Here is a 27,131-nt window from a genome sequence, read left to right as displayed (position 1 = left end):
TAAAGTATAATGTGCATATGCAAACATTTCAACGGTTGCTGGAAGATGCTCCCAATGCTCCCGAAATAATTTACAGTAATAACATGAGCGGTTAAAAACAACGTTCCTATGAAGGAAGCGTGAGTTCAAGTCCGTTGCTCTCCCCTTGTCCCCCATATATGGGGACTAGGCTGGCGGAGGGTGTGTAGAGCCCAGGATCACATTATTAGATCATTGACACAGAGGTGAAAATGGGTTACAAAATCGTGGGATAAAAAAATATATAAAGAAAATATATATACTAACCCAAATACCCACACAATTATCCATACAAAATACCGGTCACATAATAGAACAATACTCTACGTTACCTGAACTAAACAGAGAATCAGACACAGTCAGCTACAGTATAATATACAGAATTTTAAAAAGCAATGCAACAAAAAAATACAAATACAACTAAAATTTGCCCACCAGAGGGTGCTGTCGCAAGGCTCAACTATGGGTCCCATGCCACCATCTAGGACTAGGTTGGCATGTTTAGATGTCATGTCTGTGTACCTTGCCTGTGGTAAACGCTACACATTGGGATTACACTCTGATCAGACTATAGGTACCCATAACCAGACTGTGACATATCTATGACTTACTCAGTATGACTCCATATTTGAACATCTTTAGGTACAGCTAAGAGTGAGATAGAAAAGTTCATATTGGGCTCAAATGGAAGATTATGAATTCATGAAGCTTATGAAACCAACATTACTCAAACACAATCATGCCCGTCTTCCTTCTAATCATCATCCACCAGAGACCAGACCTCTAGGGCTGTATTGTGCGTGTCTTAAGTACCAGGTCTTATTACTTAACTTAAGACCTGGAGGCGTGGCCAATGCTCTTTGGCCACTCAGAATAGGTCCAGGTCTTAAGTTAAGTAATAAGACCTGGTACTTAAGACACGCAAAATACAGACCTCTAGAGTCTTCTAGACCCCAAAGATAAAACATTTTGTCTAATATGTGGCCTAACGGATATCAATCTGGAGGTCCCTGAAATGAAAAAGGTTGAGAATCACTTCCTCACAGAACAACCTGTTGGATCCCAGCCAGTCCAGCCAGCCGCTCCAGTCACCAAAGCACCCCATGCTGCAGGAAAATAACCCCCCCCCCCCTTTAGAAACAACAGTGTAACCATGGCAACGTCCCCCGGCCCCAAAGGGTGTGTGACTTTGTCCCACTCTAATAATAATGAAAACATTCATGTAAAGTTGAGTTTGAGAGAGAGAGCGAGCGAGCGAGCGTGCGCGCATTTCTGTCCATGTGCCAGGATTATTCCCAAATTATATGGACATGCCTGACCTCACAGTATGCCTCATCTCAGATTCCGAGCTGAGCTACTGAATCTGTCGGCAGGGCCATTCAGAACGTGTGTGTGTGTGTGTGTGTGTGTGTACATTAGGGATTAGCAAACTGATTGCTGATGTCATACATGGGCCTCAAAGCACTCGCTTGTATATATATATAGCCCAGCGAGCCATAAATATGAGCCCGAGGAGGAGGAGCCGTTCGACAACAACAGCACGTACAAGAACCTCCAACACCACGGCTACACCCAGACTGCACTGACACACGACAAACACACAACTGTCCCAGGTTTCTTGCCAACAATGCCGCCTAAACAGTTGACTAGCAGGACTCCCAGAAAGAGGGCATCTCCGTCAGATGACGAAGAGGGCCAGAAGAGAGTGAAGGGTAACGTTTCGTGCAAAGTCCACCACAGGAGTCACGGGAAGGAACCGGGAGAGGTCCTGGTGCTGGGCCAGGGCGAGGATGGACAGCTGGGCTTAGGAGAGAACACCATGCAGCGGAAGAAGCCGGCCCTGGTCACCCTGCCGGAAGGCGTGGTCCAAGTGGCAGCCGGGGGCATGCACACTGTGTGCCTCGGCGAGACCGGAAGCGTGTTCACGTTCGGCTGCAACCACGAGGGTGCCCTCGGTCGGGAGACGTCGGAGGAAGGCTCCGAGATGCTCCCGGGAAAGGTCGTCCTTGAGCACAAAGTGGTGCAGGTTTCCGCTGGGGACAGCCACACAGCTGCTCTCACGGAGGACGGAGCGGTCTACATCTGGGGCTCATTTAGAGATAACAACGGTGTTATTGGTCTTCTGGAGCCAATGGAGAAATGTGGCCTTCCTGTTCATATTCCCATCCAAGAGCCTGTTATGAAGATTGCATCAGGTAATGACCATCTGGTCATGGTGACTCTGGATGGGAAGCTCTACACACTAGGCTATGGAGAGCAGGGCCAGCTGGGAAGGGTGCCGGAGAGGTTTGCCGAGAGAGGCGGCAGAATGGGCCTGAGAGGGCTGCTGACCCCTCAGGTTGTGAGGTTCAAAGGCAAGAAGGTGAAGCTGGTGGATGCCTTCTGTGGAGACTACTCCACCTTTGCCGTTTCAAAAGAAGGCCACGTGTACGGTTTTGGATTAGCAAATTACCACCAGCTTGGCACACAGAGCATGAAGACGTGCTACTTCCCTGAGAAGCTGACCTGCTTTGAGAACTCTACAACGGCCTGGGTGGACTTCTCTGGGGGACTGCACCACACACTCTGCCTCAACGCCGAAGGGCAGGTGTACAGCCTGGGCAGGTCGCACTACGGTCGCCTAGGGCTGGGCCAAGGAGCTGAGGAGACGGCTGTGCCCACAGCCCTGGCTGGCATGGAGCTGGCCAGCGGAGTGTGTTGTGGAACCTCCGTCAGCTTCGCTGTCACCAGAGAAGGGGCTGTGTATGCCTGGGGCTTGGGCTACAACCTCCAGCTGGGCACAGGTAAGGAAGACGATGAATGGACCCCCGTGAAGATGACTGGCAAACCGCTTGAGAGCCGCACGGTACTGGCAGCGTCCAGCGGCGGGCAGCACACCGTTCTTCTGGCCAAAAGCAAACAGGAGAGCTGATGACGAAGACAAGGACTTTGACCTACTGTAACCGTGGAGTGTGGGTAGGGGCTGAACACAGGTCTAATTTGGCCATAATACCGTGAGGTTTGAATCCCACCACAGAGAGCTGGACAGAGCAGCTCACAATTAAAATTCATTTTCAATGGGAGTCACGTGGTTTTGACGAACACAGGGCTTAAAGTTCTCAGTCCTGGGGATGGATTTCAGTCCTGAGGATTTTTTTTTTTTTGAACTATAGCGTTTGTTTCGGTTCAGTTTCACCTCATTGTGTATTCCACATGACATCATTACACAATGACACATCGTCATCACAACCATGTCATTGTCCTTTAAAACGTATTGTCAAACTAAAACAACAACTAGCGAAGCATTTGCTACTGAACCATTCTGTACATACACACATAAAAGTAGTTTGTTTCCAGCAGCGTCCCCCTGAAACGTCGGCGATGCACGGCATAACAATGGCGACCTCCTTGCTACGGTTAGGAGTCGGACGCCTCGGTTCTCTCGGGTGCCTCCTGCCGCGGGCCGTCCCCTCGAGGAGGAGTCGTCGTCGTCCCTCTGCCGCCGCGGCGTTCTGCGTCCAAGCAGGCGAGCCCACGCCGCCGCCGCCTCGGAAGGCGCCTAAAAGCCCAGCGAGCCATAAATATGAGCCCGAGGAGGAGGAGGAGCCGTTCGACGACAACAGCACGTACAAGAACCTCCAGCACCACGGCTACACCCCGTTCACCTTCATAGAGCTGGAGGTGGAGATGGCCAAGCACCGCCTGCCGCAGCCCTCCACCGGACGCCCCTCGCCCCTACACTAGAAGACCTCCGGAGAGGTGATACGTGGCCGAGGCTGTTCGTTTATCCCTCACAGGAGACACACCCTGTTGTCTTATTCAGAATGAACGGTGATAATATTGTTGTATGATTGCCCCCCCACCACCACCACCATACTTAGATGTGCTATTCGTTGACATTTCTTATTCGAATGTCTTCAAGAGATGTCATTAAATGTATGTACTTAAAACTCAATGGACAAAATGAGATATGGGTTGGGAGACGCAAACAATGCTGTAAAAGCACCAGTCTTAGTAGTGTAATATGACGGGAGATAGACCACCGGCGTCAAAAACAATGACGGCGAATTATCTGAGAACAAATGTGTTCTCAAATAATATCACGGAGCTCTTAATTAACACACACAACTTGAGCTATACCCGTCGGAACCCAGCTCCAAATGTTCACGTCTCCACCAATCTCCCTCCCCTCCATTCGCTCCCTCAACACAGTACAAAACACTGAGGTCGGCCTACAAAGCAACCAAACGGTATGGCACTCCCGTCTAACTATGAATGCACTACGTTTTCTGTGTGCGTACCTTGAGAACCATTCGACCCACGGACTTCAAATTCGACGCATGCGTTCCACACCCCCACAGGGGGGAGTGCAGTGCCCGGTGTCGAGTCGGTCGGACCCACGGTTATCCAGAGCCGCCCCAAAAAGGCCTCTGACCGGGCTCTGGACATGGGCCCCCATGCCCAGTGTCCATACATGGAGCTGGCCTGTTCCGACATCGTTCTGACGTCTGCATAACGTCTTCCCTAACTAACAAAAATAACGGTAGTGGGTCGGTCGCACACACACACCAAGACTTCAGTTCAAAATATTTAGTTACCGGTGTACGAATCGTTTGCTCTCCAGGTAGGCCAGCGCGGTGCTCAGCTGGTACGAGTACAGGATGAGAGAGGACAGTTCCAGGCTGTACTTCCTCACCTGCAGGAAGGAACGCAGCTGTGGACGAGAGGAGAGAGAGACACACGTCACACTCTGAGACGGGTATAGCAGTGATTATTTATTACAACCAGACTATAGTTATTGTCACACTTTTTTATGCTTCTTCTTCTTCCGGAGTAACCTACATAACTTCCGCTGTGATTGGCCGAGCTCTGCGTAACGTTTGTAGTAGCTAATTGGCTGTTGTTGGTTACGTAACCAATCTATGTTTTACAATCGTTTATAAGGACATAAATTCCCTTGCGGGGGCAGAAGACCAAACTATTCAAGCGTTATAATAGAAAATTACTTTTCAAGAGTCAAGCTATAGGCCAGCCCCTCCTATAAACAGCTATAGTGTAGATTCTGTCTTAACACAGACATTAAATGCCATTGACCATGAATGGAGTATTTACGTCATATGTGTCTGAGCAAATCGGTCGCTATGTACAGCAGTGGAAACCCTTGTCCAATAAGGGACCACCATTCTTGGTGACGTAACTAAAGGTATGTTTCAAGGTTGGTAGCGCCCCTCACTTCACACAGGTGTGAATCTATGATTAATGAATGCTGAAAATAAGCCTTGGTGGAGAGACAGACAGACAGACAGACAGGGTAAAAACTACCTCTCCCAGAGTGCACAGCTCCATGATGATCCACACAGGGTTCTCTGTGATGACGCCCATCAGCTTCACTATGTGAGGGTGGTCGAACTGACGCATGGTCACTGTACGCACGCGCACGCACACGCACACACACAAACAAACACACACACACACACACACACACACACACACAGTTACCGTAAAAAGACACCTTATAACTGACTAAGGTATGGCGATATGTTCTGTTCCACTGAGCTTATAATGACCAGAACTTATACTTCATATATACCATGGTAGAAGTTGTTACGCATAATCGTCTTTAAGGCTTTAATAACTCTCGTTATGAATGTTTATAAGAGCAGTATAATGCATTGTGAATGCAATTACGATGCATTATACGTACAACCGACCTTTAGGCTAAGTGTTATGCCCTTTCAACCTGGCGTGCCCGTTTAGTCATTCACAAAGACTTTCAACGAAACTTGAAAATGAGCTCGTAAATCTTCTCCATTTTTGAAATAAGACTGCAATATGTATTTATTTTATTGTATGTATTTAAGCCACACTCACACTTTTAAGTATTACGTTTTATTGTGCATTTTGGTGCCAATTCAAACTAGATGTTTAGAGATTAGATTTGTCCTTATTGTGTGTCCGTTGCTAGAGATCAAACATGATGTTTCTGTGATGGATGTAATTAGTAGAAGTGAGCCAGGACTCACAGGCCTCCTGGAGGAACTTCTCCCGGACGCTGTCTGAGGTAGAGTTCTTGCAGGTCTTGACGGCCACGGACAGAGCTGGATTCTCCTGAACAACAAACAGCAATATTTATTGTGTGTGTGTGCGCGTGTGTGTGTGTGTGTAGAGATAGAGATATAGTTAGAGAGAGAGTTAGAGAGGCATTAATACATAATATCTACTGAGCATCAGCTGGCTCAAAATAAGGATTTTTAGAAAATGAAAGAAACTAATTGAAGGAGGCTTTTTAGCCTCAGAGTATGAAAATGAAACTGATGGGAAATACTGTATATATATATATACGTATATATATATATATATATATATATATATATATATATAGGACAGAACCTAGACATTTTTATTTTTTAATATCTTTGGACATGGCCCTTTACCCGTGCGCCAACCGAGAGCCCCCAAAATAATTGTGTTCACGTGATATATCATCAGAAATTAAAATCACAATGTCACCTCTCTTTGTGTGTGTGTGCGTGTGCGTGTGTGTGTGCGCGTGCGTGCGTGCATATACCGGGCTGATGTAGACTCCCTGGTGGACATCTCCAAACTGGCCTTCTCCGATGCAGCGACCCAACTCGATGCGATCTCTCTGGATCTCATAGTCCCGTGCTGGACAGAAAACAAAGATTATAGGCCTTAGGGTCAAACACATCCGTGTTGTCCGTGGTCACATAGTGACCGTGGCCTGTATTTACCCAGCTGGTCAGAGTGTTTCTCCTCCATTAGAAGTAGGGATGGAGCTCATGTTGTATTGATCGTGAGCACCTTATCGATCCTGCTTATCGAACCAGGTCTTAAGGCTTTTATCGAGCCCACACTGGAAAGACGTGAGAGGACAACTTATTGCCGACATGTTTGTGCCAGCGTGGGCGATTCGAATTATTTATTTTATCGCCTCTTGTCTTGATTGTTTAATCATGACGTCACGGGCCGTCTTGCTCGATAACGGGCTCGATAAGCCCAGAGCTTATTGATACCGGGCACTCGATGGATTTGTTATCGGGTTTTTTTTAACCCATTCTGGACGGGAACCTGTTTTGGTGTTTTAACTATAAGCATTATTTTTTAGCTATTGAAAAATAGCAGATCTACAAGCTCATAGTGCGCCACTCGGTGGCGCGCTATGAGCTTGTTTTTGAAAACAAGCTATGAGCTATGAGCTTGTTTTTGAAAACAAGCTATGAGCTATTGTTTTTGAAAAATCATGAAAATGGCACAAATGACAAAGAATATATATTCTTTCAGAATACTTTTCACTTTACTAAATGGGTTAATGGGCTCAGGGGTTTCCAGCTCCATCCCTATAATTATAACACGTGTACACATATACAACACTTCAATGAATCAACCACACAGCTGTGTGGTCCACGCCACTGAGGGGAGCTATATGCATGCTATAGGAGAGAGTACTCTGACTAGCTCGGTGAAAAGACTGGCAGTGTTTTAAATGTCAAACAGCATGCAATGACACGACACAGCCTCTGCATAAAACACAGACGGGTTCATGCCATGGGACACGTGAATGGGAACACAACAAATGTGGTGTAACGGGACTAGAAAAGAAAAAGTCAAAATCCAAAACACTATATGGACACAGGTGGGAATGCAGTGCATCTTTAATTAACCACTTAAACCGGCTCTGCATTTTGGTCTGCTCTCTGTTTCCCCTCTACACCAAATCTACAACCTCGAGAGCTTGTCGATGGGCTCTATATGCACAGTATACACGCGCCATTTTGGAAAGAACTCGGGTCTTCCCTTCCCTTTACTGCATCGGTGACGCGGTATACTGACGAAGGCTCTGTTCCATTCTAGTCAAACGGAGTCAGGGTGCTGATTTGATATTTTGTTGGCTCACTGGAAACACCCTGCTATACGCCAGTGGGTCTCTCAAAGTGTCCTTGAGTGGGTTCCAAAATTAATTTGCCCCCCGTACGGGCGTGTAACTCGCATTCATTGTGTCCATTTGGTTCCATTTGTACACTCTCAAGAGTCATGGGGGTCTTTGAAATTAAAATAAAATGTTTCAGAACCACTGTAAAGTGTACACTAAATGGAACAAAGTCTAGTTAAAACACATTGTGTGCCCAGGTGGTCTCCAGACGTCTTTATAATAACCCCCCTGTGGTGCCCAAGACGTCTGGGGACGTCTCACGGATTTTTTTTTTTTTTTGCGAAATCTGCTGGGAACTCTATGTCTCCATTCTGAAAAAAAACTCCATGGGCGCAAAATGTGTTAATTAGTATCATCGGTAACACCTGCGAAGGAGGTATAGGGAAGGGGCCCGGACGTAGGAACAGTCATTCTGTGTGCATAGAGCCCTATTGGCTAATTTGGGCAAAAGGTTGCTAGAGGGATGCTAGGGTTTAAGTGGTTAACTCGTTATCTGAGGTTGTGCTGTGGGGATAACAGCCTGTGGACTGACATGAAGGGTCCAGGGTTGTGCAGGACTATAGTATCATTGTGCCTCTCGCGTTCAGAACAAAATTCAGAATCCACTTTTCACGTTCAAGGAAACGTTTTGAATCGTTTCGGGGATAGTTTATAGTTGACAATCATCGGTGTCATTGTCAGTCACATTCTGTCCAAGACGTCAATACACTACTCTCTTCAGAATACCTTTTTTTTTCTTACATTATTTCTTGTACCATAATCTATTCTAGAAGATTCTGTTCTAGATCAAATGGTAGTGGACTTTACTGAAGCAGCACACCCACTCTATTCACAGTAAGAAGCCGTTTAGACTGCTGTGGAGGCTCGCGTTCTTTAACCACTTAACCTCCAGAATGTTCTCTTCATTATTTAGAAAATAGCTGATCGACTAGCTTGTAGAGCTGCTATAAAAGAAAAGTGCATTTAATTTTTTTTACATGTTTACCTATCATGACATGCCCAAAAGTGGGACGCCAGGGTTAAAGTGGTTAAGTTCATATTTTATCGTAAAGTAAAGCAAAGTTTAAAGTAATGGCTTATATCTTTTTAATATACATGATCTTGGTTTAAAAAGATACTTTGATTTAACCGCCCCTTCCAATGGCAGCTGTAGCTTCAGTGGTCACAGTTCGCCATCCCGACCCCAGTCTAAAGTGTCAAAGTGCCCTTGAGCAACACACTTAGCGCCCTAACTCAGCGTGTCCAGAGTCTGGCCTGCGGGCCAATTGCAGCCCACGCCATGATACAATTTCGACTGGCCCGCCAATCAATGTGCTTAATGCCCTCAAGGTCACGCATCCAACAAGCTTTAAATGGAGCCGATTGGACCGTTCCATTCCAGGGATAATTTGCCAAAACATCTCAAAAACTGCTATTAAAATTGCTGTGACTTTAACATGGTCCGAAAGTACGTTATGATATTGTCGGAGACGTAGTTGGCCCTTGGGTGTTTTCATATTTTCTCATTCCGCCACCTGTATAAAGCGGTGTATTTATTTGAAGACCGTACAATACGTTAAAACCTGTGGTAACAGTGAATAAGTAAAATTACCAAAAGAAATTGAATATAATATATAGTAATAATCTTTTGACTGATAATTTGTTCTGAACTGACAACGAACCACACAATTCATCAAAACGACAGAGATACAGAAAGAGAGAGAGAGGGGGTGAAAACAACGACAAGGGGACAGAGGAAATATTACATAACTCTACTTTTACAGTGTGTATATATATATATATATATATATATAGCAAGCAAACAGAAAGTAACAACCAAACCAAACCAAACGACCACGAAAAAACCAACGTGTCATCACAATCACAATCACATGAATGCGAGGTGCAGTGGTCCCTCCCCAGTGCCGTTACCTTGGTCTAGTCCACCATAGTATTCTGTCAGAGCGGGTTATAGAGTTAGTCACATTTGATACCGTGTTACTGTAGTGTAGACAGATCAGTTACCTTTGGTCTATTGTCCACCATAGTATTCTGTCAGAGTTATAGTCACATTGATAGCAGAGCCATAGAGTAAGACAGAGTTACACGACAACTCCGTTCCACTTCATGGGGCCATGCAGGCTCTTCTACATAAGACTTCTATTGAAAAGGGACAAACCGGAGGCTTATACGGAATGCATTGGAGTCTATGGGCAGCCCTGGTCACATGACTATGAACCACGTTGACCAGGCTGTTTTTCTTCCCCTTCAATGTCGTAATTCCGCCTTACTCCGTGGCTCCGATTGATACCATGTTATTGTCAGACAGATCAGTTACACAACTCCCAGCAGGAGGTATTTCGTGCGATTATGACACCGACTGTGAAGATATTTGAGTGACAGTTTGACGTGATAGTTCACGCACGCACGCATGTGCATTGTGCACGCACGCACTCACACACACGCACACACACAATTTGTATACAATGAATGTTATATGATGTGATATGACAAGGACGTAGCCTACAATAGCATGACCAAAGTACCTATTATCATAACATGAAATATATTTTATTATAGTCAATATAATAATTAGGACCTTTAAACTCCTGTGGTTCTTTCTGATTCAGTGATTCAGATTTAGTGAACACAACGCTTAACCACTTCCTACCATGGCGTCCCTATTTGGGTTAATTATGTCATTATAGAAAGAAAAAATAAATCCCCACGAATGTCAACATTTTCCAAAATAGCAGATCTTAGAAGCTAACCGACAGTGAGCTTGTAGATCGGCTATTTTCGCTCTTCATCGCAAACAAATGCATCCCTGCCCATGCTGGGAGAATTAGCATGCTTGCTCGTGCTACTTTTCTCATCAAACTGCATACGTTTGTCGGTTTGAAATCATAATGTCATGATTTATGATTTACACCATCGCTATGGCAACCACGACTAGCAGGCCGGCGCTTTACGGTGGCCTCTAGCCCATTCTGGGCGGGGAACCCCTTTTGGTGTTAGCAGTATGTTGTGCTTTAGCTATTGAAAAATAGCAGATCTACAAGCTCATAGCGCGCCACTCGGTGGCGCGCTACGAGCTTGTAGGTCTGCTATTTTTGAAAAATAGAAGAACGACTGACATAGAAACATAGCTTTTTCAGAAAACTGTCAGGATGTAGAAGACATTTTTAGAATCTGATCTCAGGTCAGAATGGGCTATAGGGGGCTGAGCCGTCTAGAAGAGGGTCAAAGTCTGTGTGTGTGTGTGCGCGTGTGTGGTTCTGTTCGGGTGGTAATCTCATGAGCCACTGGACCGACCAGCGCCACATGTCTTGAGCACACTGCCAAGGAAGTACCAAGTAAACAGTTTTTTCCGGTAAATGTCCACAGAGGTCCGATAACATCCCGCAATCAGGGAATTAACCGGGAAAATGCATTTGGCATCAATGCCTGTTTATGCCTACTTTCACCCTGTGAAGAGCATTCTTTTTTCACATCACATTTTAGATTTGGTGACACATTGAACTTATATTTATCAAAACGGAAGCGAATTGCGTTTGAATCAGTTGCCCATAATATGTGGAGTCATCATACCGATACGTCATAGATATGTCATGAACTGGTTCAGATCCACATGAGAGGTGAGCCACATTCATGGTGTTTCATTCACTTCACTTCAAACCTTCTGGAAGGTGTTTTCCCATGCAGAGAACCACAGACACAAGATACAGTCAGTGAGTCTAATAATAACAACAGACGCCACAGGGCTCTAATAATACAATACAGTGTAATTTCCCCCCCCCGATCTCTTCCACTGACTGAACTTCGGCTCTTTGAAGTTATATATATGCGTCTCTTCTGATGTCTTAAACGTAGGCAAATTAAACCCAATAGAATAATTGTATTTATTTATGTGGATAAAACAAAACAAAAAAAAGAAAAAAAAACAGCCAAAGGCTTGTTTCCATTGTGGTTCCAAGACATACAACTAAAACACTCAATCACAGTTTAGATTTATGACAAACCGTTCGATTGCGTGACCTACAATTGTGAGCTTATAGATTGGCTGTTTTCGCTGCATGACACTGCTGTAGGACAACTGCAAGCCTCTCTGAATTGGACCTTACATGATGATGATCGAAAGTAGACCCTTATGATAATTATGTCTCTACGGTCGCAATAACCCTTTGTGCTTACTCCGTTTACATCCTGACCAAACACACACACACACACACTGTAAACTCACATATAAATATGCACACACACACACACACACACACACACACAGTCTCTTACTAAAGTACATACTACAGTACTGTCGTGTGTGCGCTTGTGCGTGTGTGTGTGTGTGTGTGTGTGCGCGTGCGTCCTGTGTACTCACTAGAAGGCATCGTGTACGTGTCCTCTTCATCTATGATCTCAGCGTAATCGTCTGTCTCTGAAGTTACACACACACACACACACACACACACACACACACACACACACACACACACACACACACACATATGAACGTAAGCATCAACACAAACATGAACACAAACATACAGTTATAAACATTGTCATACAACGTTACAGTCTAACCTATACGATCCCAGAGGTGAGGAGAATGGCATGACATACTGTAGGACTCCTATACGACTTACATTAATACAAAAATACTTCATGTTATTCACCTTGTTTCTACCAAACTACGCAACTTCTCAGACCTCACCATTAGCAATACACAACAAACATCCCCTCTGTCTTGGAATGGACATTAGAAATAATGACGAGAATGACAGAATGAGAGAGAGACGAGAGAGAGAGAGAGAGAGAGAGAGAGAGAGAGAGAGAATCAGATAGATAGAGACAGAGAGACAGAGGGGGCAGAAAAGATACAAACGCGACAAATGAGACAGTGTGAGTGAGACAGACATACATACATTACATACAGATACAAGTTAAGAGATTAGAGACAGAGATATAGAGACAGAGATATAGAGACAGAGATATCGAGACAGAGATATCGAGAGACAGAGATATCGAGAGAGAGACATAGAGACAGAGAGCTAAAGAGCTAAAGGAGACAGAGGATGACAGCAACGGGTAAAGGCAAGGCGCCACAGAACAGGACACACTCGTACCTTTCCAAAGGACATCGTGTCTGTCCACCAAGACAACAACCCCACACACAACCATGTGACACACCACAGAGTACATGGGAGGGAGAGAGAGACACAGAGAGAGACAGAGAGAGAGAGAGAGGGAGGAAAGGGGAGGGATGGAAAGGGTTTTTCCACAGAAACAAGTGGAGGAAAAACAGGTTGAGTCATGGGTAGGACCACAGACAGACGGAAGGACAGACGAGGGAGAGAGAGAGAGGAACTCCAAAAGGAAGTGAGACATGCACACACACGCACACGCACACACACACACACGCACACACACACACACACACACACACACACACACACACACACACACACACAGTACAACTTCCAGGCAGATTGAGAGAAAGAACATAGTTTACCATCTCCACTGTGATGACCTGCTGACATCACATGCAGAGACAGACAGACAGACAGACAGACAGACAGACAGACAGACAGACAGACAGACAGACAGACAGACAGACAGACAGACAGACAGACAGACAGACGGACAGAGACGTAAAGGGGGGAGGATATAGAGAAGGAGAGAAACAGGAGTTAGTGCGTTAGACACGCAGGTGGAAAGACACAGCTCAACGTTCATTCACAGTCCAATTACCAATACAAGGACACAGAGACAGACAGACAGACAGACATTATTAGTAGTAGAGACAGAGAGACACAGAGACAGTACTGGGGTAGTCGTGAGAGAGACAGTTTGTACGAGACGGAGACAAGACAGCGCTATAGCAGAGAGGGAGAGACGGTGTGAACGAGACAGAGACGGACATTGTGAATGTGAATATGAGAGAGAGAGAGAGAGAGAGAGAGAGAGAGACAGTACAAGTAGAGACACTCCACTGGGACATCTGCCTGGATAGAGACTCTTCACTATAGCACACAAATCACGGCTTTATGGGAAACAGCTGGCTCGCACTCACACATGCACGTGTGCGCACACGCACACACACACACACACACAGTCACACACGCACACAATGTATGCTGCCTGTATATATGTGCCTCTGCAAAGGAGGGAAAGAGCCAGTCAGCTACTCTCTTACCATTCGCGCTCGCGCGCGCACACACACACACACACACACACACACACACACACACACACACACGCACACAGCGTGTGAGTTAGCGGAGGGCCACCATTAGAGGTGTAGAGAACGGAGAACAGCGTTCTATATATACCTGACACGCAGACGGTCCTGCTCCGAACTCCCTCCATCCTCCTCTCCATTCTCTTCTCATGGTTCGACACTCTAAAAGAGGACGAGGTGAGGAGAGGTGATCGTATACAAAAACCATTTGCAATGTATTTATTTCTTTTAGAATGCTTTGCGAGGCTGTATAAAAGCCTCGTTTTCACTTACTTGGGGATGGATGGCAGTGCCCGCTCTCCATCTGTATGTAAGGACAGAGATGATGATGAGACGTAATAAGACTCGAGAAGACGTAATAAGACTCGAGAAAACGGCTTTCTAAAAAAGCACTCTTCCCTGCCAATTACCTTGGCTCTCGTCCCATTCTACGCACTTACGCCGACTGCCATCCGTGATCTCGCAGCGATCACAGGCCTCATCATCTGACCTCAAGAAGCGAGACGGGGGTTTGTATATCACTCACTTATAACAGGCACTAAAGCACACCGTATACACCAGGCCTGGTCTTGTATGACTAGGCCATTAACCCATTCTGGGCGAGAACCCCCTTAAGCATTATTGTATGCTTTAGCGATTGAAAAATAGCAGACCTACGAGCTCGTAGCGCAGCACTCGGTGCCGCGCTACGAGCTCGCAGGTCTGCTATTTTTGAAAAATCGTGAAAATGTGGCGTAAATCTTTATATATATTCTTTCAGGGCGAACGTTTTCAACTCGAAACTTTGCTTCCGGGGAGGTCACTGGAACAACATATTTTCAGATGGGGGGGAGGGGGTCGGCGGCCAAATACAGATAATTCTGGGGGTACCTTGACATGAAAAGGGTTGAGCTCCACTGACATAGAAACATGGGTTTTTTCAGAAAACTGTCAGGACTTTATTTGTAGAATCGAACTTGGGTTTAAACGGGTTAAGATTCTGACGGTAAATCCGAATGGCCTCTAGATAAGAGGGTGGTATATAAACAACCCAAGCACGTCGTTATTGTTGTTCTCTGCAAAATGTGACGTCGGCGACGAGATGAGAATATAAATTATATATAATGGCACCGACAATGTGTCGAGTTTGACTAAAAATGGGCAGAAATATCAAGTCACCGGCCAGCAAATGTTACAACAGTGCTCCCCGTTATCGGTACAACTGAACTGAAATAAAAATGTGATAATATAGCGATAAATGCACGTGTAAACAGAGCTGCTGCCTTTTAAACGTATTTTAAATCTGCTGAGGTTTTTTATTTATTTAAATACCGTAATTTCGAGGGGAAAAAAATGCTGCTATTGGTTTCAAAAAGCCTGTAAAACATAACGACGCAATGTGACATATAGCTCTCTTTACACAATGCTGTAACCCTCAAACTATAGGGGCTCCATTTTCCATCACCGCTAAACCCCTTATCCCTAAACTACATTGACACGTTGTGAGCTTGTGGCAAAGAAGTTTAGGGATAAGGCGTTTAGCGGTGACGAAAATGGAGCCCATACTTTTACCCCGTTTCCAATTGCTTTGGACACTTGCTTTGGCCAAAAATGCTCCTTTGAATTGAATTGAATTGAATTGATAATAGCTGGTGTCCCTGAGGTAGGTGGTCTCTCTTCATTAGGAACACTCATTCTTTAGTTAGCGTTAGCATCGGCCGTAGCGGTTCTGCTGTGGTTCGGTGTGTGAAAACGACTCTGAACCCATGAATTGTGCTGCTGATAAACATAAATCCTCTGTACGTATGTGGTTGACCAGCTAGGTTTAGCAGCCGGTCTAGCCCTGTGGCCCGTTCCCTTTTTCTTCCCCCTCTACACCAAATCTCTCGGGGCAAAAAGAAAATAGCAGATCTACAAGCCCACACGGTTGAAGTGGTTCAAGCTATATACCGTCCTTAAAACTAGAGGCCAATGTGTTCAACAGAGAACAGACTGGTCAGAATGACAACCACCGCCAACTAGACAGCAGGTGACAGCTTTGTGTGTGCATGTGTGTGTGTGTGTGTGTGTGTGTGTGTGTGTGTGTGTGTGTGTGTGTCTGTGTGTGTGTGTGTGTGCGTGCGCCCTACCTTTGTGGACCCTGATGATGAAGGAGCGCGTTACCGAGGATACAAGCCTGCAGTATCCGTCAATCAGGTCGGCCATGTTTTCTGCTGTGGTCAGTGAGGCGGTGGTGACTGTGAGAGGCTGCACATGCACGCACACGCACACACACATACACACACACACACACACACGAACAGACACACACACACACACACACACACACACACACAGAGGGGTTAGTGTGTGTGTGTGTGTGTGTGTGTGTGTGTGTGTGGGACAGAGAGGTCTCAATGTGCACTGGAACAGAGAAAGCTTTATCGTCAATATTGTCCTCGCACACACTCTCGCTCGCTCAAGAAAAGGCCTATTCTTGCATAGATGCAGATGCTTTGACATTAATAGCATCTGTGCGCGCGCACACACACACACACGCACACACAGAGCCCCATTTAAAGGTTCTGTGGGCAAAGTGGTACAAGGGTCTAAGCGCAAGTGCGTGCGTGCGTGTATTTGTTGGCGAAATAGTCAATATACTCAGTCTCAGTTTTAGTTTCATTTCGTTTTTTGGTCAGTGGAAAAAAGGTGTGCGTGTGTGTGCGTGTGCACGTGTGTGTGTGTGTGTGTGTGTGTGTGTGTGCCTGTATACCTCCGGAGCTCCTGCCACAATGACCTGCAGCATGCCTTTCCTGTCCTTCTCCTCCATGGCAGAGTACTGGATGGACTGGACCTGGATGAACGTAGCCAGGTGTGTGGGCTGGAGGAGACACAGAGCATATTATAATACAATACAATGACACTAATGCAACACAAAGTGAGTGTGTGTGTGTGTGTGTGTGTGTGTGTGTGTGTGTGTGTGTGTGTGTGTGTGTGTGTGTGTGTGTGTGTGTGTGTGTGTGTGTGTGTGTGTGTGTGTGTGTGTGTGTGTGACTGTGCGTGCTCACCGTAGAACCCTTATCCGTGAGATAACTGATTCCTTCCTCTGGTCCTATGGCCAATTCTACTGATATGACCCAACTCGACTAGAGGAGAGAGAGAGAGAGGAGAGAGAATGATATTTCATTAACATTAACCCATTTAGACCTGAGGACGATTCTATGAATGCCTTCTAAATCCTGACAGTTTCCTGAAAAACCCCTATGTCTCTATGTCAGTGGTGCTCAGACGATTTCATGTCAAAGAGCCCCAGAATTATCTGCATTTGGCCACCGACCCCCCCCCCCCCCCCATCTGAAAAGATGTAGTTTCAGGGACTCCCCCAGAAGCAAAGATTTGAGTTAAAAACGCTCATTGTGAAAGAATATATTCAAAGATTTGCGGCACATTAACGATTTAAAAGAAATAGCAGATCTACAAGCTCGTAGCGCGGCACTCGGTGAGTATAACATCAAAACACCAAAAGGGGTTCAAACCTCTTATCTGTTGTCGTTTTTAAATCATTGCCTAATAGCAACAGCAGGGTCGTAACGTTAAATTATTTTGACTCGGGAACTATAATTATTACAAATCTACTGCATAGATTTCATATTCAGATGTACAGTAGGACCCATGCACACAGCACCTTCAAGCACCTAATCACTAATGGTAACATACTAGCTTACTACTGTCTGTTGCTATTCTGAATTCTCCCTTTGTTGTTGTTGATGAACCATAACCAAAGAAATGTAATAATCTTCATCCTGGAGATGGCGCTGCTGCTGCTGCTGCTGCCCAACACACATCCAACACATGTCCTGGATTCAGACCGTGTTGCAGCACTGCCCCCTACAGGACAAACTAAGCAATGTCACCATATAATGTGACCATGAGGAGGAGGACTGCTGGTCCCGATGGTGGCTTCAAATCAACTGCCTTGTTTGCCTATGTGTAATGTGGCTTCTTCTTTAATACCATTTCATACCTATTCAATTCAATTCAATTACATTTTATTATAGTGTCAAATCACAACAAGTTGTCTCAAGACACTTTACAACCAACAAAGATCCAGAGCAAGCAATATGGCGACAACTAGTAGACTACTGGTTTCTGATGACGAAGAAGCCACATTATCAAAGATGACAAAACGTCCATGTTATCGAGCGGCCCCTACCAGGGCCCAGGAAATTATCCCCCGTTAATTTTCCTCATAGACATTTCAAAACGTATTTATTTAAAGACCTTTTAAGGCTCGTACAAAGCCAACTCTTGTCGTGACAAATCATGACAACAAACACAATTTTTCGGGCCGAACAAATCATTAGAAAGAAGAAGAAAACGGCAGGTTACAACACTTTTTTTTGTTGTTTTTCCTTCTTTGTAATTATTTGTTCGTCCCAAAATGTTGTCATGATTTGTCACAACTCCAGTTGGCTTTGTCCGTGGCGTAAACGTCTTTAAATAAATACTTTTTGAAAAGCCTATGGAGAAAGATAACCGGGAATTCACTTCTGGGTCTCACGTCTCACTGGAGAATATTGGTTTACAATTTTTTTTTTTACAAAATAGTGACATGCACTTGTCAAAGCGGTGTCTATGGTGTGAAGACCCTACCCCCAGTCTAGTGCACACTTGAAGCACTCCTTGTCAAAGCAGTGTCTATGGTGTGAAGAACCTACCCCCAGTGCACACTTAGAACCTACCCCCAGTGCTCACTTAGAACCTACCCCCAGTGCTCACTTAGAACCTACCCCCAGTGCACACTTAGAACCTACCCCCAGTGCTCACTTAGAACCTACCCCCAGTGCACACTTAGAACCTACCCCCAGTGCACACTTAGAACCTACCCCCAGTGCTCACTTAGAACCTACCCCCAGTGCTCACTTAGAACCTACCCCCAGTGCACACTTGAAGCACTCCTTGTCAAAGCGGTGTCTATGGTGTGAATAACCTACCCCCAGTGCACACTTAGAACCTACCCCCAGTGCACACTTAGAACCTACCCCCAGTGCACACTTAGAACCTACCCCCAGTGCACACTTAGAACCTACCCCCAGTGCACACTTAGAACCTACCCCCAGTGCACACTTAGAACCTACCCCCAGTGCTCACTTAGAACCTACCCCCAGTGCTCAATTAGAACCTACCCCCAGTGCACACTTAGAACCTACCCCCAGTGCACACTTAGAACCTACCCCCAGTGCACACTTAGAAACCTACCCCCAGTGCACACTTAGAACCTACCCCCAGTGCACACTTAGAACCTACCCCCAGTGCACACTTAGAACCTACCCCCAGTGCACACTTAGAACCTACCCCCAGTGCACACTTAGAACCTACCCCCAGTGCACACTTAGAACCTACCCCCAGTGCACACTTAGAACCTACCCCCAGTGCACACTTAGAACCTATCAAAGCGGTGTCTATGGTGTGAAGACCCTACCCCCAGTCTAGTGCACACTTGAAGCTGCACTCCTTGTCAAAGCGGTTTATGGTTTGAAGGAACCTACCCCCAGTGCACACTTAGAACCTACCCCCAGTGCACACTTAGAACCTACCCCCAGTGCACACTTAGAACCTACCCCCAGTGCACACTTGAAGCACTCCTTGTCAAAGCGGTGTCTATGGTGTGAAGAACCTACCCCCAGTGCACACTTAGAACCTACCCCCAGTGCACACTTAGAACCTACCCCCAGTGCACACTTGAAGCACTCCTTGTCAAAGCGGTGTCTATGGTGTGAAGAACCTACCCCCAGTGCACACTTAGAACCTACCCCCAGTGCACACTTAGAACCTACCCCCAGTGCACACTTAGAACCTACCCCCAGTGCACACTTGGAACCTACCGCCAGTGCACACTTAGAACCTACCCCCAGTGCACACTTAGAACCTACCCCCAGTGCACACTTGGAACCTACCGCCAGTGCACACTTAGAACCTACCCCCAGTGCACACTTAGAAACCTACCGCCAGTGCACACTTAGAACCTACCCCCAGTGCACACTTAGAAACCTACCCCCAGTGCACACTTAGAACCTACCCCCAGTGCACACTTAGAAACCTACCGCCAGTGCACACTTAGAACCTACCCCCAGTGCACACTTAGAACCTACCCCCAGTGCACACTTAGAACCTACCCCCAGTGCACACTTAGAACCTACCCCCAGTGCACACTTAGAAACCTACCCCCAGTGCACACTTGAAGCACTCCTTGTCAAAGCGGTAGATGGGCGTGAGGATCTCAAAGAACTTGTGAATGCTCTGCTCGTCGTTCATGTTGGAAAACTGCTTGAAGGTCTGCTGGATCTGCTTGCGAAGAGTTTTGGCCTGACGAGGAGGAGGAGGAGGAAGGAGAGGAGGAGGAGGAGGAGGAGGAGGAGGAGGAGGAGGAGAAGAACAGAAGCGGTCGAGGAATTAGAAGAGGATTCCCAAATTGATATGCATTTGGCCGCAGACCCCAATCTGAAAAGATTTTAATTATGCCCAGATTGCCAGTGACCCCCATAAGAGAAGATTTTGGTTTTTTTTGTTCAAATCTTTGGAAACAATTTTAACTTAATCTTTCACAATTTTCAAACACACATCACATTGGGGTTGATCTATTTACAGCAGTAGAAATTAATTAATCTATTCAAACGGCTAATGAAAACTAATTAAAATTATAAATCGTTGCCAGCAGTTCATTAAGTTGACATGTCGTTTTCTGTTGTAACAAAAAGGTAATAATGTGAAATTACTGCATACTGCCACATAACTGTTTATTCACTAGAAACAATTGCTCTTTGGGCGCCTAACACCTGACCATTTTTCTCAGAGATTGTGAACAGGACGAGCTAATTCTGCTGTGTGGTAAAGTGCCATTAACGTTCTTTGTAGTCTGTCTATGTAAACATATTCATTCTCTAGGACGAAGGGCAGGCTGCATATCTCTGCTGTCGGGGAGAAACCACCTAACTCCAAAATGTTCATTTTTCGGTAAATGAAAAATATAAAATTTTCAGGACATTTTTGAAAACGAAGCAACACTGCCTCATCAAAGTAGGTGTTGTGACTTTATAAATTGTCAATTACTTGCAGGAGAGGCGGATAGGTGGTGGAGTTAGTTGCTTTAGCAGACAGTTTGAGGTTCCGAAGTGATTTTTATGACTTTTAATTGGTTCAATATTAAGACATAAATGGGTGTTCAATATAGTGCTATGATTTATGAAGAACCCTAACCCTAACCCTGACAAAAAAACAGCAACAATATGTAATGTGAGAACAGTGATAACTTTACATTAGACTATAAAGTATATATCTGTCAGTAAGTTAGTTTGATGCTGTTGGTGTGGGACAATGCATTAATTAATTTACATTCTCCTTGGCTGTAAAAACATTATTGTTTGTTATTCATGATTGCATTTTCATGTCTATTCTTCCTTTATTCCTACTAGAACCACGCACACAAAGGAAAATGAAAGCCAAACGTTCCGGGCATTGCTTAGTTGCTTACATAACGTGTCTTTATTTTAGTACACGACGATATATTATGTACAGTACGATCTCCTTGGCTGTAGAATGTAGTAACATCATTGTTATTTATTCATGGCTGTATTTTCATGTCTATACTTTCCTTAATTTCTAGAACAACATGCCCAAAACTAATTAAATCTAACTGTTCTGGACATTGCAGGCGAGCAGTGGCCTCTATCCATACGCTGGCGTTCGAAAATAGCTCACCTGCAAGCTGACACCGCTGTGCGCATGCAGCGAGCTTGCAGATCGGTTATTTTTGGGCTTGCGGATACAGTATAACAGAGCATAAAGTAAGCATGCCATTGCCAAGTCATTGTCGTTGTCGCGCACCGAAAGACAACATCAGAATTCACTTCGGTCCAGTGCACTGTGCAATTGAAAACAAAATGGTCCAGGTGGATTCACCACTTTTAAGAGTGATGAGGAGTAGTAGTAGTAGTAGGGCTACCTTTCAAGATACTGTGGACTTCCTGAAAGGCGATCAGGGTAGAGCAACAGAGAAGAATGTCTGACACTATAGTGTCAACATGGTGATCTCAACTTGCCGGAGATCACCAAGCTATAGCGAAACACTGACACACACCGACTGACTGTCCCTCCAACGACCTCCTAGTAACCGTGGTGTCTTATTATGAATTGAACTGTGGCAAGAAAAAGAAGAACTATAATCAGAAACCACAACTAGAAACACTCCCGAGCGATCCATTGTAACTTCATCCAACCACTCAGCATCAATTTCAATGTCCCAGGGAGGTATGCAGTAGACTATAGCATATAAATGTATAAATGTTTGTATTCTACTTTACGTTCTTTTCGTATTTGTATTTCTTTATTTTCTATTTTTATTCATTTATTATTTTCTTTTGTTTATCTTGCTTACTTTACTATTTATTTTCTCTTTACTGTGTTGTATTTAAATTTATTTAAATTTTTATGTTTTTGCCTCCCCTACGACCCATGGGAGGGTGGGAGGGTGAACGGGAGGGTAGGATGGGCAAGCGTGACCACTATTGATCACTCTGCCCACCCTAAGGGGAAGGGGTGCAAAAAAAAAAAAAAAAAAACAGGGAATGTCAACAACAACTAACGATGTAAAACCAACCTTGTACATTGTCCCTGAAAAAAAAAAAAAAAAAAAAAAAAAAGAAACCACAACTAATATAACGTCTGATGTAACGTCACTGTCGATTCTCACATAATCAATGAATCATTAGTTATATTGCTTGGTGTTGGACCAGGGAAGCCAGTAGGAAATCCTGACTTCCTGAAAGTTCATATAATGGTGCTGTCATTGGGCCCCAAAAAAAACCCCATAGCTCCATAGAGGTCCATGTATTTGGGCCCAACTTCACCTAGACTGTATTACCTTAATAAACATGGCCATGAATACTTTCTGCTTCAAGTCTCATTTCTCATGTCATAATATTCTTTTTGGAAAAGTATGGTCCCATTTAGTACAAAAAAGTAATTAACCATAAAGTCTAGTATGTTCTGAGGGGCGTGGCTACCTTTACAGTCTATATGATCGGGATCCAACCCCCCCCCCCCCGCTCGAGTCAAAATAAAAACAATTCAAGGACTGACAGTGTGTTGGACATGTGTTGGACGGCTTAACAGAGGTTTACAGTCAAGAACAGGACAGGACATCAGAACTGATGAGACAGACAACCTGACAGCGGGAACGGCATCAGCTTTAGGTCCAATCAATCAATCACAAAGCCAGAGAGTAATAAGTCGTTTAGCCGTTTAAGCTGGACGGGCAGGCGGTCACAATGCGTCGCGCTGCGATGCATTAGATCGGCTATTTTCAGCAAGCGTTAAAACCATTACGCAACAGCATCAAGGCCCGCCAAAATTCCAATCGACAACATTTTAGTCGATTAAATCAAACTGTAGATTTAGTCGACGAAAATCTTAGGACATTTAGTCGACAAAAACTAGACTAACACTAAAACATTCCAGGTGACTAAAATGTGACTGAAACTAAATTAAAAACTATTATTATTAAGAGACTATTATGACTAAAGCTAAAAAAAACAAAACAACACTGCACACACTGCCACAGGCAGACAGTCACAATGTCGGCCAGCTATACAGAAGCATCTCACACGGCCGCCAGGGTTCAGCTGCTCTACTCATGTGTTCTTTTGTTGCGTTTGTTTTCTACTAGACCCCTGTCTGTCACTGCCAAACGCCTACTGTTGGTCTCCTCTAGATACGCATGGAGTCAGTCACCGGCTGCTTCTTTTCTCACGGCGACAGCGAGGAGTTTAAACAGGAATAAGACCTAATGCGTGCAGGCAGAGTAAGGCGCGTAATTCCTTGTTCCTCTCCCTGCTGTAGAGGCAGGGCATGCAGTAACCCAATCTGACCTGTAGGTGTCACCGGTGCACTGACAGAGGTCGCCCTCCACCTGCCGGCTTCCAAGCTGACCCTCATAACAACAATTTTCTCCACACGGCTCCTCAAAAACAGCTAAATTAGATCCGATCTTTCATGTTAAAACGCAGCACTCTCGTCGGGAAGGGAGGCAGCACAAATACATCCCAGTAGTAGGGCAACCAAATGGTCAGCTACGTCCCCTGGTCCTATTGAACAAGACTCTGAACCCCTAATGGCTCCCGATGATGTGCAGGTTGGTGCTTTGCATGGTTTCCTCCGCCTTCGGTGTATGGATGAAAGTGTGTGTGTGTGTGTGTGTGTGTGAACGGGTGAATGTAATGCACAATGTATGTGAAGCTCTTCGGATAAAGGCGCTATATATAATATAAATGCACCGTTTACAAACCAATGACCCTGAGGTGAACGGAGTTATAAGTCCTCACCTTGAGCGAGTCCAGCAGACTCTTGGGGAAGAACCTTCTCAAACCGACGTCCTTCCTAAAAAGAAGAACACATCCATGACACCATAACAACAACAACAACTATAATCACCTATTCATTTAGTTTGACTTATTGTACACAGGAACGTAATTATCAATGATGAATGTGTACGCACGGTATATAATGTTATATTAATTATTTTTTTTATTTTTTTAACAATGCACATTAATCAACACGTCATTTTGAAAATCCATGCCAAATGGGCCAGAGTTAGCCATGAGCTCGTTTTCATCTGAAGTCCTTGAACAGGCTCTTGACTCATTCTGGGCGGGGACCCCTTTTGGTGTTAGCATTATGTCATGCTTTAGCTATTGAAAAAATTGCAGATCTACAAGCTCATACGAGCTTGTAGGGCTGCTATTTTTGAAAAACCCGAAGAACGACTGACATAGAAACGTAGCTTTTTCAGAAAACTGTCAGGATGTAGAAGACATTTTCAGAATCTGATCTCAGGTCAAAATGGGTTAAAAGTGGTAAAAGGGTATCCATACAAAAGACATACAATACAAAAACAAGTAGTACATAGTACAGGGGGGCAGAACAATGACGGTGAAAGGTGACACCAGTGACAAAGGGAGCTATAGTAATGTTTCTCTTACTCTAGAAGTTCATAGTTGGACTTCTTATCCAGAGCGTTGGCGGGCATCTCTCTGAAGAACCTCCTGAAGTGGGCAAACAGACAAAGACACAAAAAGGACGGACAGACAGACAGACAAAGACACAAAAAGGACGGACAGACAGACAGACAAAGACAGTTCTAAATAATATCATATCTTTTCGGAGATGAGAAATTACATATCATAATAAACCGGACTTTGGAGAGTTCAAAGCAGTAGTAATTAAAACAAATTTGTAAGACAGTGCAACCTAATTGAGCACTGTCCTGTCAATTAACTGATATTCAATTAGTCTGTAAAACTCACACCATACGTTCATACTGAAAGGTTTCAGTATAACGTGTGTGTGTGTGTGTGTGTGTGTGTGTGTGTGTGTGTGTGTGCGCCCGCCCACCTGATCTCCAAACAGCCCAGTTTCAAAGCTACATCTTGGTCCACCTGGTCTGCCGTGTGTTGCATGTAGTCACTCTTTACCTGGGGAAACAGACAGTCAAATACACGCTGACAGTATTATGCTGCACACCAGTGGCGCCCAAAAAGTAGATCATGATCTACCAGTAGATCATAAAGCCTGTGCAGGTAGACCACATGACATGCCCCTAAAAAATATATTATTTAAATGTAAACAAATGAATAATCTGCCACTTGTATTAAGGCGACTTTGATTGCCTGTTATACATGCAAGACAACTCTACCAATTCAAAATGCTCCCTCTGTATTTTTCCCATTCCAAGTGCGTTAGTCTTATAATGCAACACCAATCGCCACTATTCCAAACCAAAGCCCACTCAAGGACATTGTTTAACTATTTCCAGCAATTGGATAACATTTCTTTGGTGGGTATAGATCTAGTTGAGCTTGTCATTTTGAAAGTAGTTCTCAAGTCAAAAAAGTGTGGACACCTCTGCTGTACACAGTGCACAAACTAAAACTAAACTAGAACTGCACTCTGCCGAGTGCATACTTGCTTGTTGCACACTAGTAGGCCATAAATGGCCTACTAGTGCGCAAGCAGAGCGCGCAAGTACTTTCGACCGCTGGAAACTATCACATCTCAGTATCTCTGTGAAGGAACGTTTGAAATGTATAATCATTACGTGTAACTATTTGCTACCCAACTACTTTTTTACAGAAAAATGAATCATTGATATGTGATGAAAAAAAAGGTATATAAACTGGTATATAAACTAAAATATATAAGTATAATTATTATTATATTATATTATTATAATTATTTTGTACTATAGTGATATTAATACTAAATCATGATCAGAGTAATATGTGTCTCTAACTTCAATTTCTGTAATAATACTTTCAAATTTGTTGAAATATACATGATCTAAAATACTTCCGAAATCTGTAGTTGGATTTGTATCTCAGTGATGACGTAAGAGAAATGGTCATCTGTGTAATCTGGTCCCACCAGATACCACATTACGTCATCGTTGAGAGCTGGGACCAGAGTACACGGTGTGTATATGTATGACTAGCTCTCAGTGATGACGTAAGAGATATGGTCATCTGTGTAGTCTGGTCCCAGCAGACCAGGCATAGATTTACAAATTACAAATCACATTACAACTACATACAGAGTATGTAGTTGTAATTTGATTAGCAGTATACTGTGGTTACTTGGTTCCAAAAAGTGAAGCCAAGTTTTTTTCAACCGTAAGTCTGTGCCTGGTTTGCTGGGACCAGTTACAACATTACGTCATCGTTGAGAACTGGGACCAGAGTACATGGTGTGTATATGTATGACTAGCTCTCAGTGATGACGTAAGAGATATGGTCATCTGTGTAGTCTGGTCCCAGCAGACCAGCACAGATTTACAAATTACAAATCACATTACAACTACATACAGAGTATGTAGGTGTAATTTGATTAGCAGTATACTGTGGTTACTTGGTTCCAAAAAGTGAAGCCAAGTTTTTTTCAACCGTAAGTCTGTGCCTG

General features: G+C 44.5%; 2 protein-coding genes across 6 annotated transcripts in view; one reads left to right on the top strand and one right to left on the bottom strand.

Moving 5' to 3' along the window:
• The window catches only part of ptk2ab (protein tyrosine kinase 2ab), a 121,958-nt gene that overhangs the window by 57,233 nt on the left and 37,594 nt on the right, over window positions 1-27,131 (bottom strand). For 3 of the 5 annotated variants that reach the window (XM_080767110.1, XM_080767113.1, XM_080767109.1), the window contains exons 6-19: window positions 25,572-25,651; window positions 25,160-25,222; window positions 24,503-24,557; window positions 20,349-20,489; window positions 17,192-17,269; window positions 16,897-17,004; window positions 16,274-16,391; window positions 14,439-14,469; window positions 14,257-14,327; window positions 12,306-12,362; window positions 6,566-6,663; window positions 6,021-6,105; window positions 5,320-5,420; window positions 4,596-4,711 (exon numbers count right to left, since the gene is read on the bottom strand). In XM_080767110.1, coding sequence (XP_080623236.1) covers window positions 4,596-4,711; window positions 5,320-5,420; window positions 6,021-6,105; window positions 6,566-6,663; window positions 12,306-12,362; window positions 14,257-14,327; window positions 14,439-14,469; window positions 16,274-16,391; window positions 16,897-17,004; window positions 17,192-17,269; window positions 20,349-20,489; window positions 24,503-24,557; window positions 25,160-25,222; window positions 25,572-25,651 — 1,202 coding nt within the window. Of the gene's footprint in view, window positions 1-4,595; window positions 4,712-5,319; window positions 5,421-6,020; window positions 6,106-6,565; window positions 6,664-9,859; window positions 9,877-12,305; window positions 12,363-14,256; window positions 14,328-14,438; window positions 14,470-16,273; window positions 16,392-16,896; window positions 17,005-17,191; window positions 17,270-19,057; window positions 19,078-20,348; window positions 20,490-24,502; window positions 24,558-25,159; window positions 25,223-25,571; window positions 25,652-27,131 lie in introns of those variants that run through there. The other 2 variants (XM_080767111.1, XM_080767112.1) reach the window with 2 other exon arrangements.
• LOC308317911 (regulator of chromosome condensation-like) lies at window positions 1,646-2,929 on the top strand (the record flags this gene model as incomplete). The annotated part of the gene is made up of 1 exon (XM_080767261.1): window positions 1,646-2,929. One exon carries the CDS (start codon window positions 1,646-1,648, stop codon window positions 2,927-2,929), a length of 1,284 nt encoding a protein of 427 aa, XP_080623387.1.

The sequence above is a fragment of the Protomyctophum bolini genome, assembly GCF_963924005.1.
Source record: "Protomyctophum bolini genome assembly, chromosome: 7".
NCBI lineage: Eukaryota > Metazoa > Chordata > Actinopteri > Myctophiformes > Myctophidae > Protomyctophum > Protomyctophum bolini.
The sequence above is the reverse complement of the archived record's forward strand: the minus strand, read 5'-3'. Positions and strand labels throughout refer to the sequence as shown.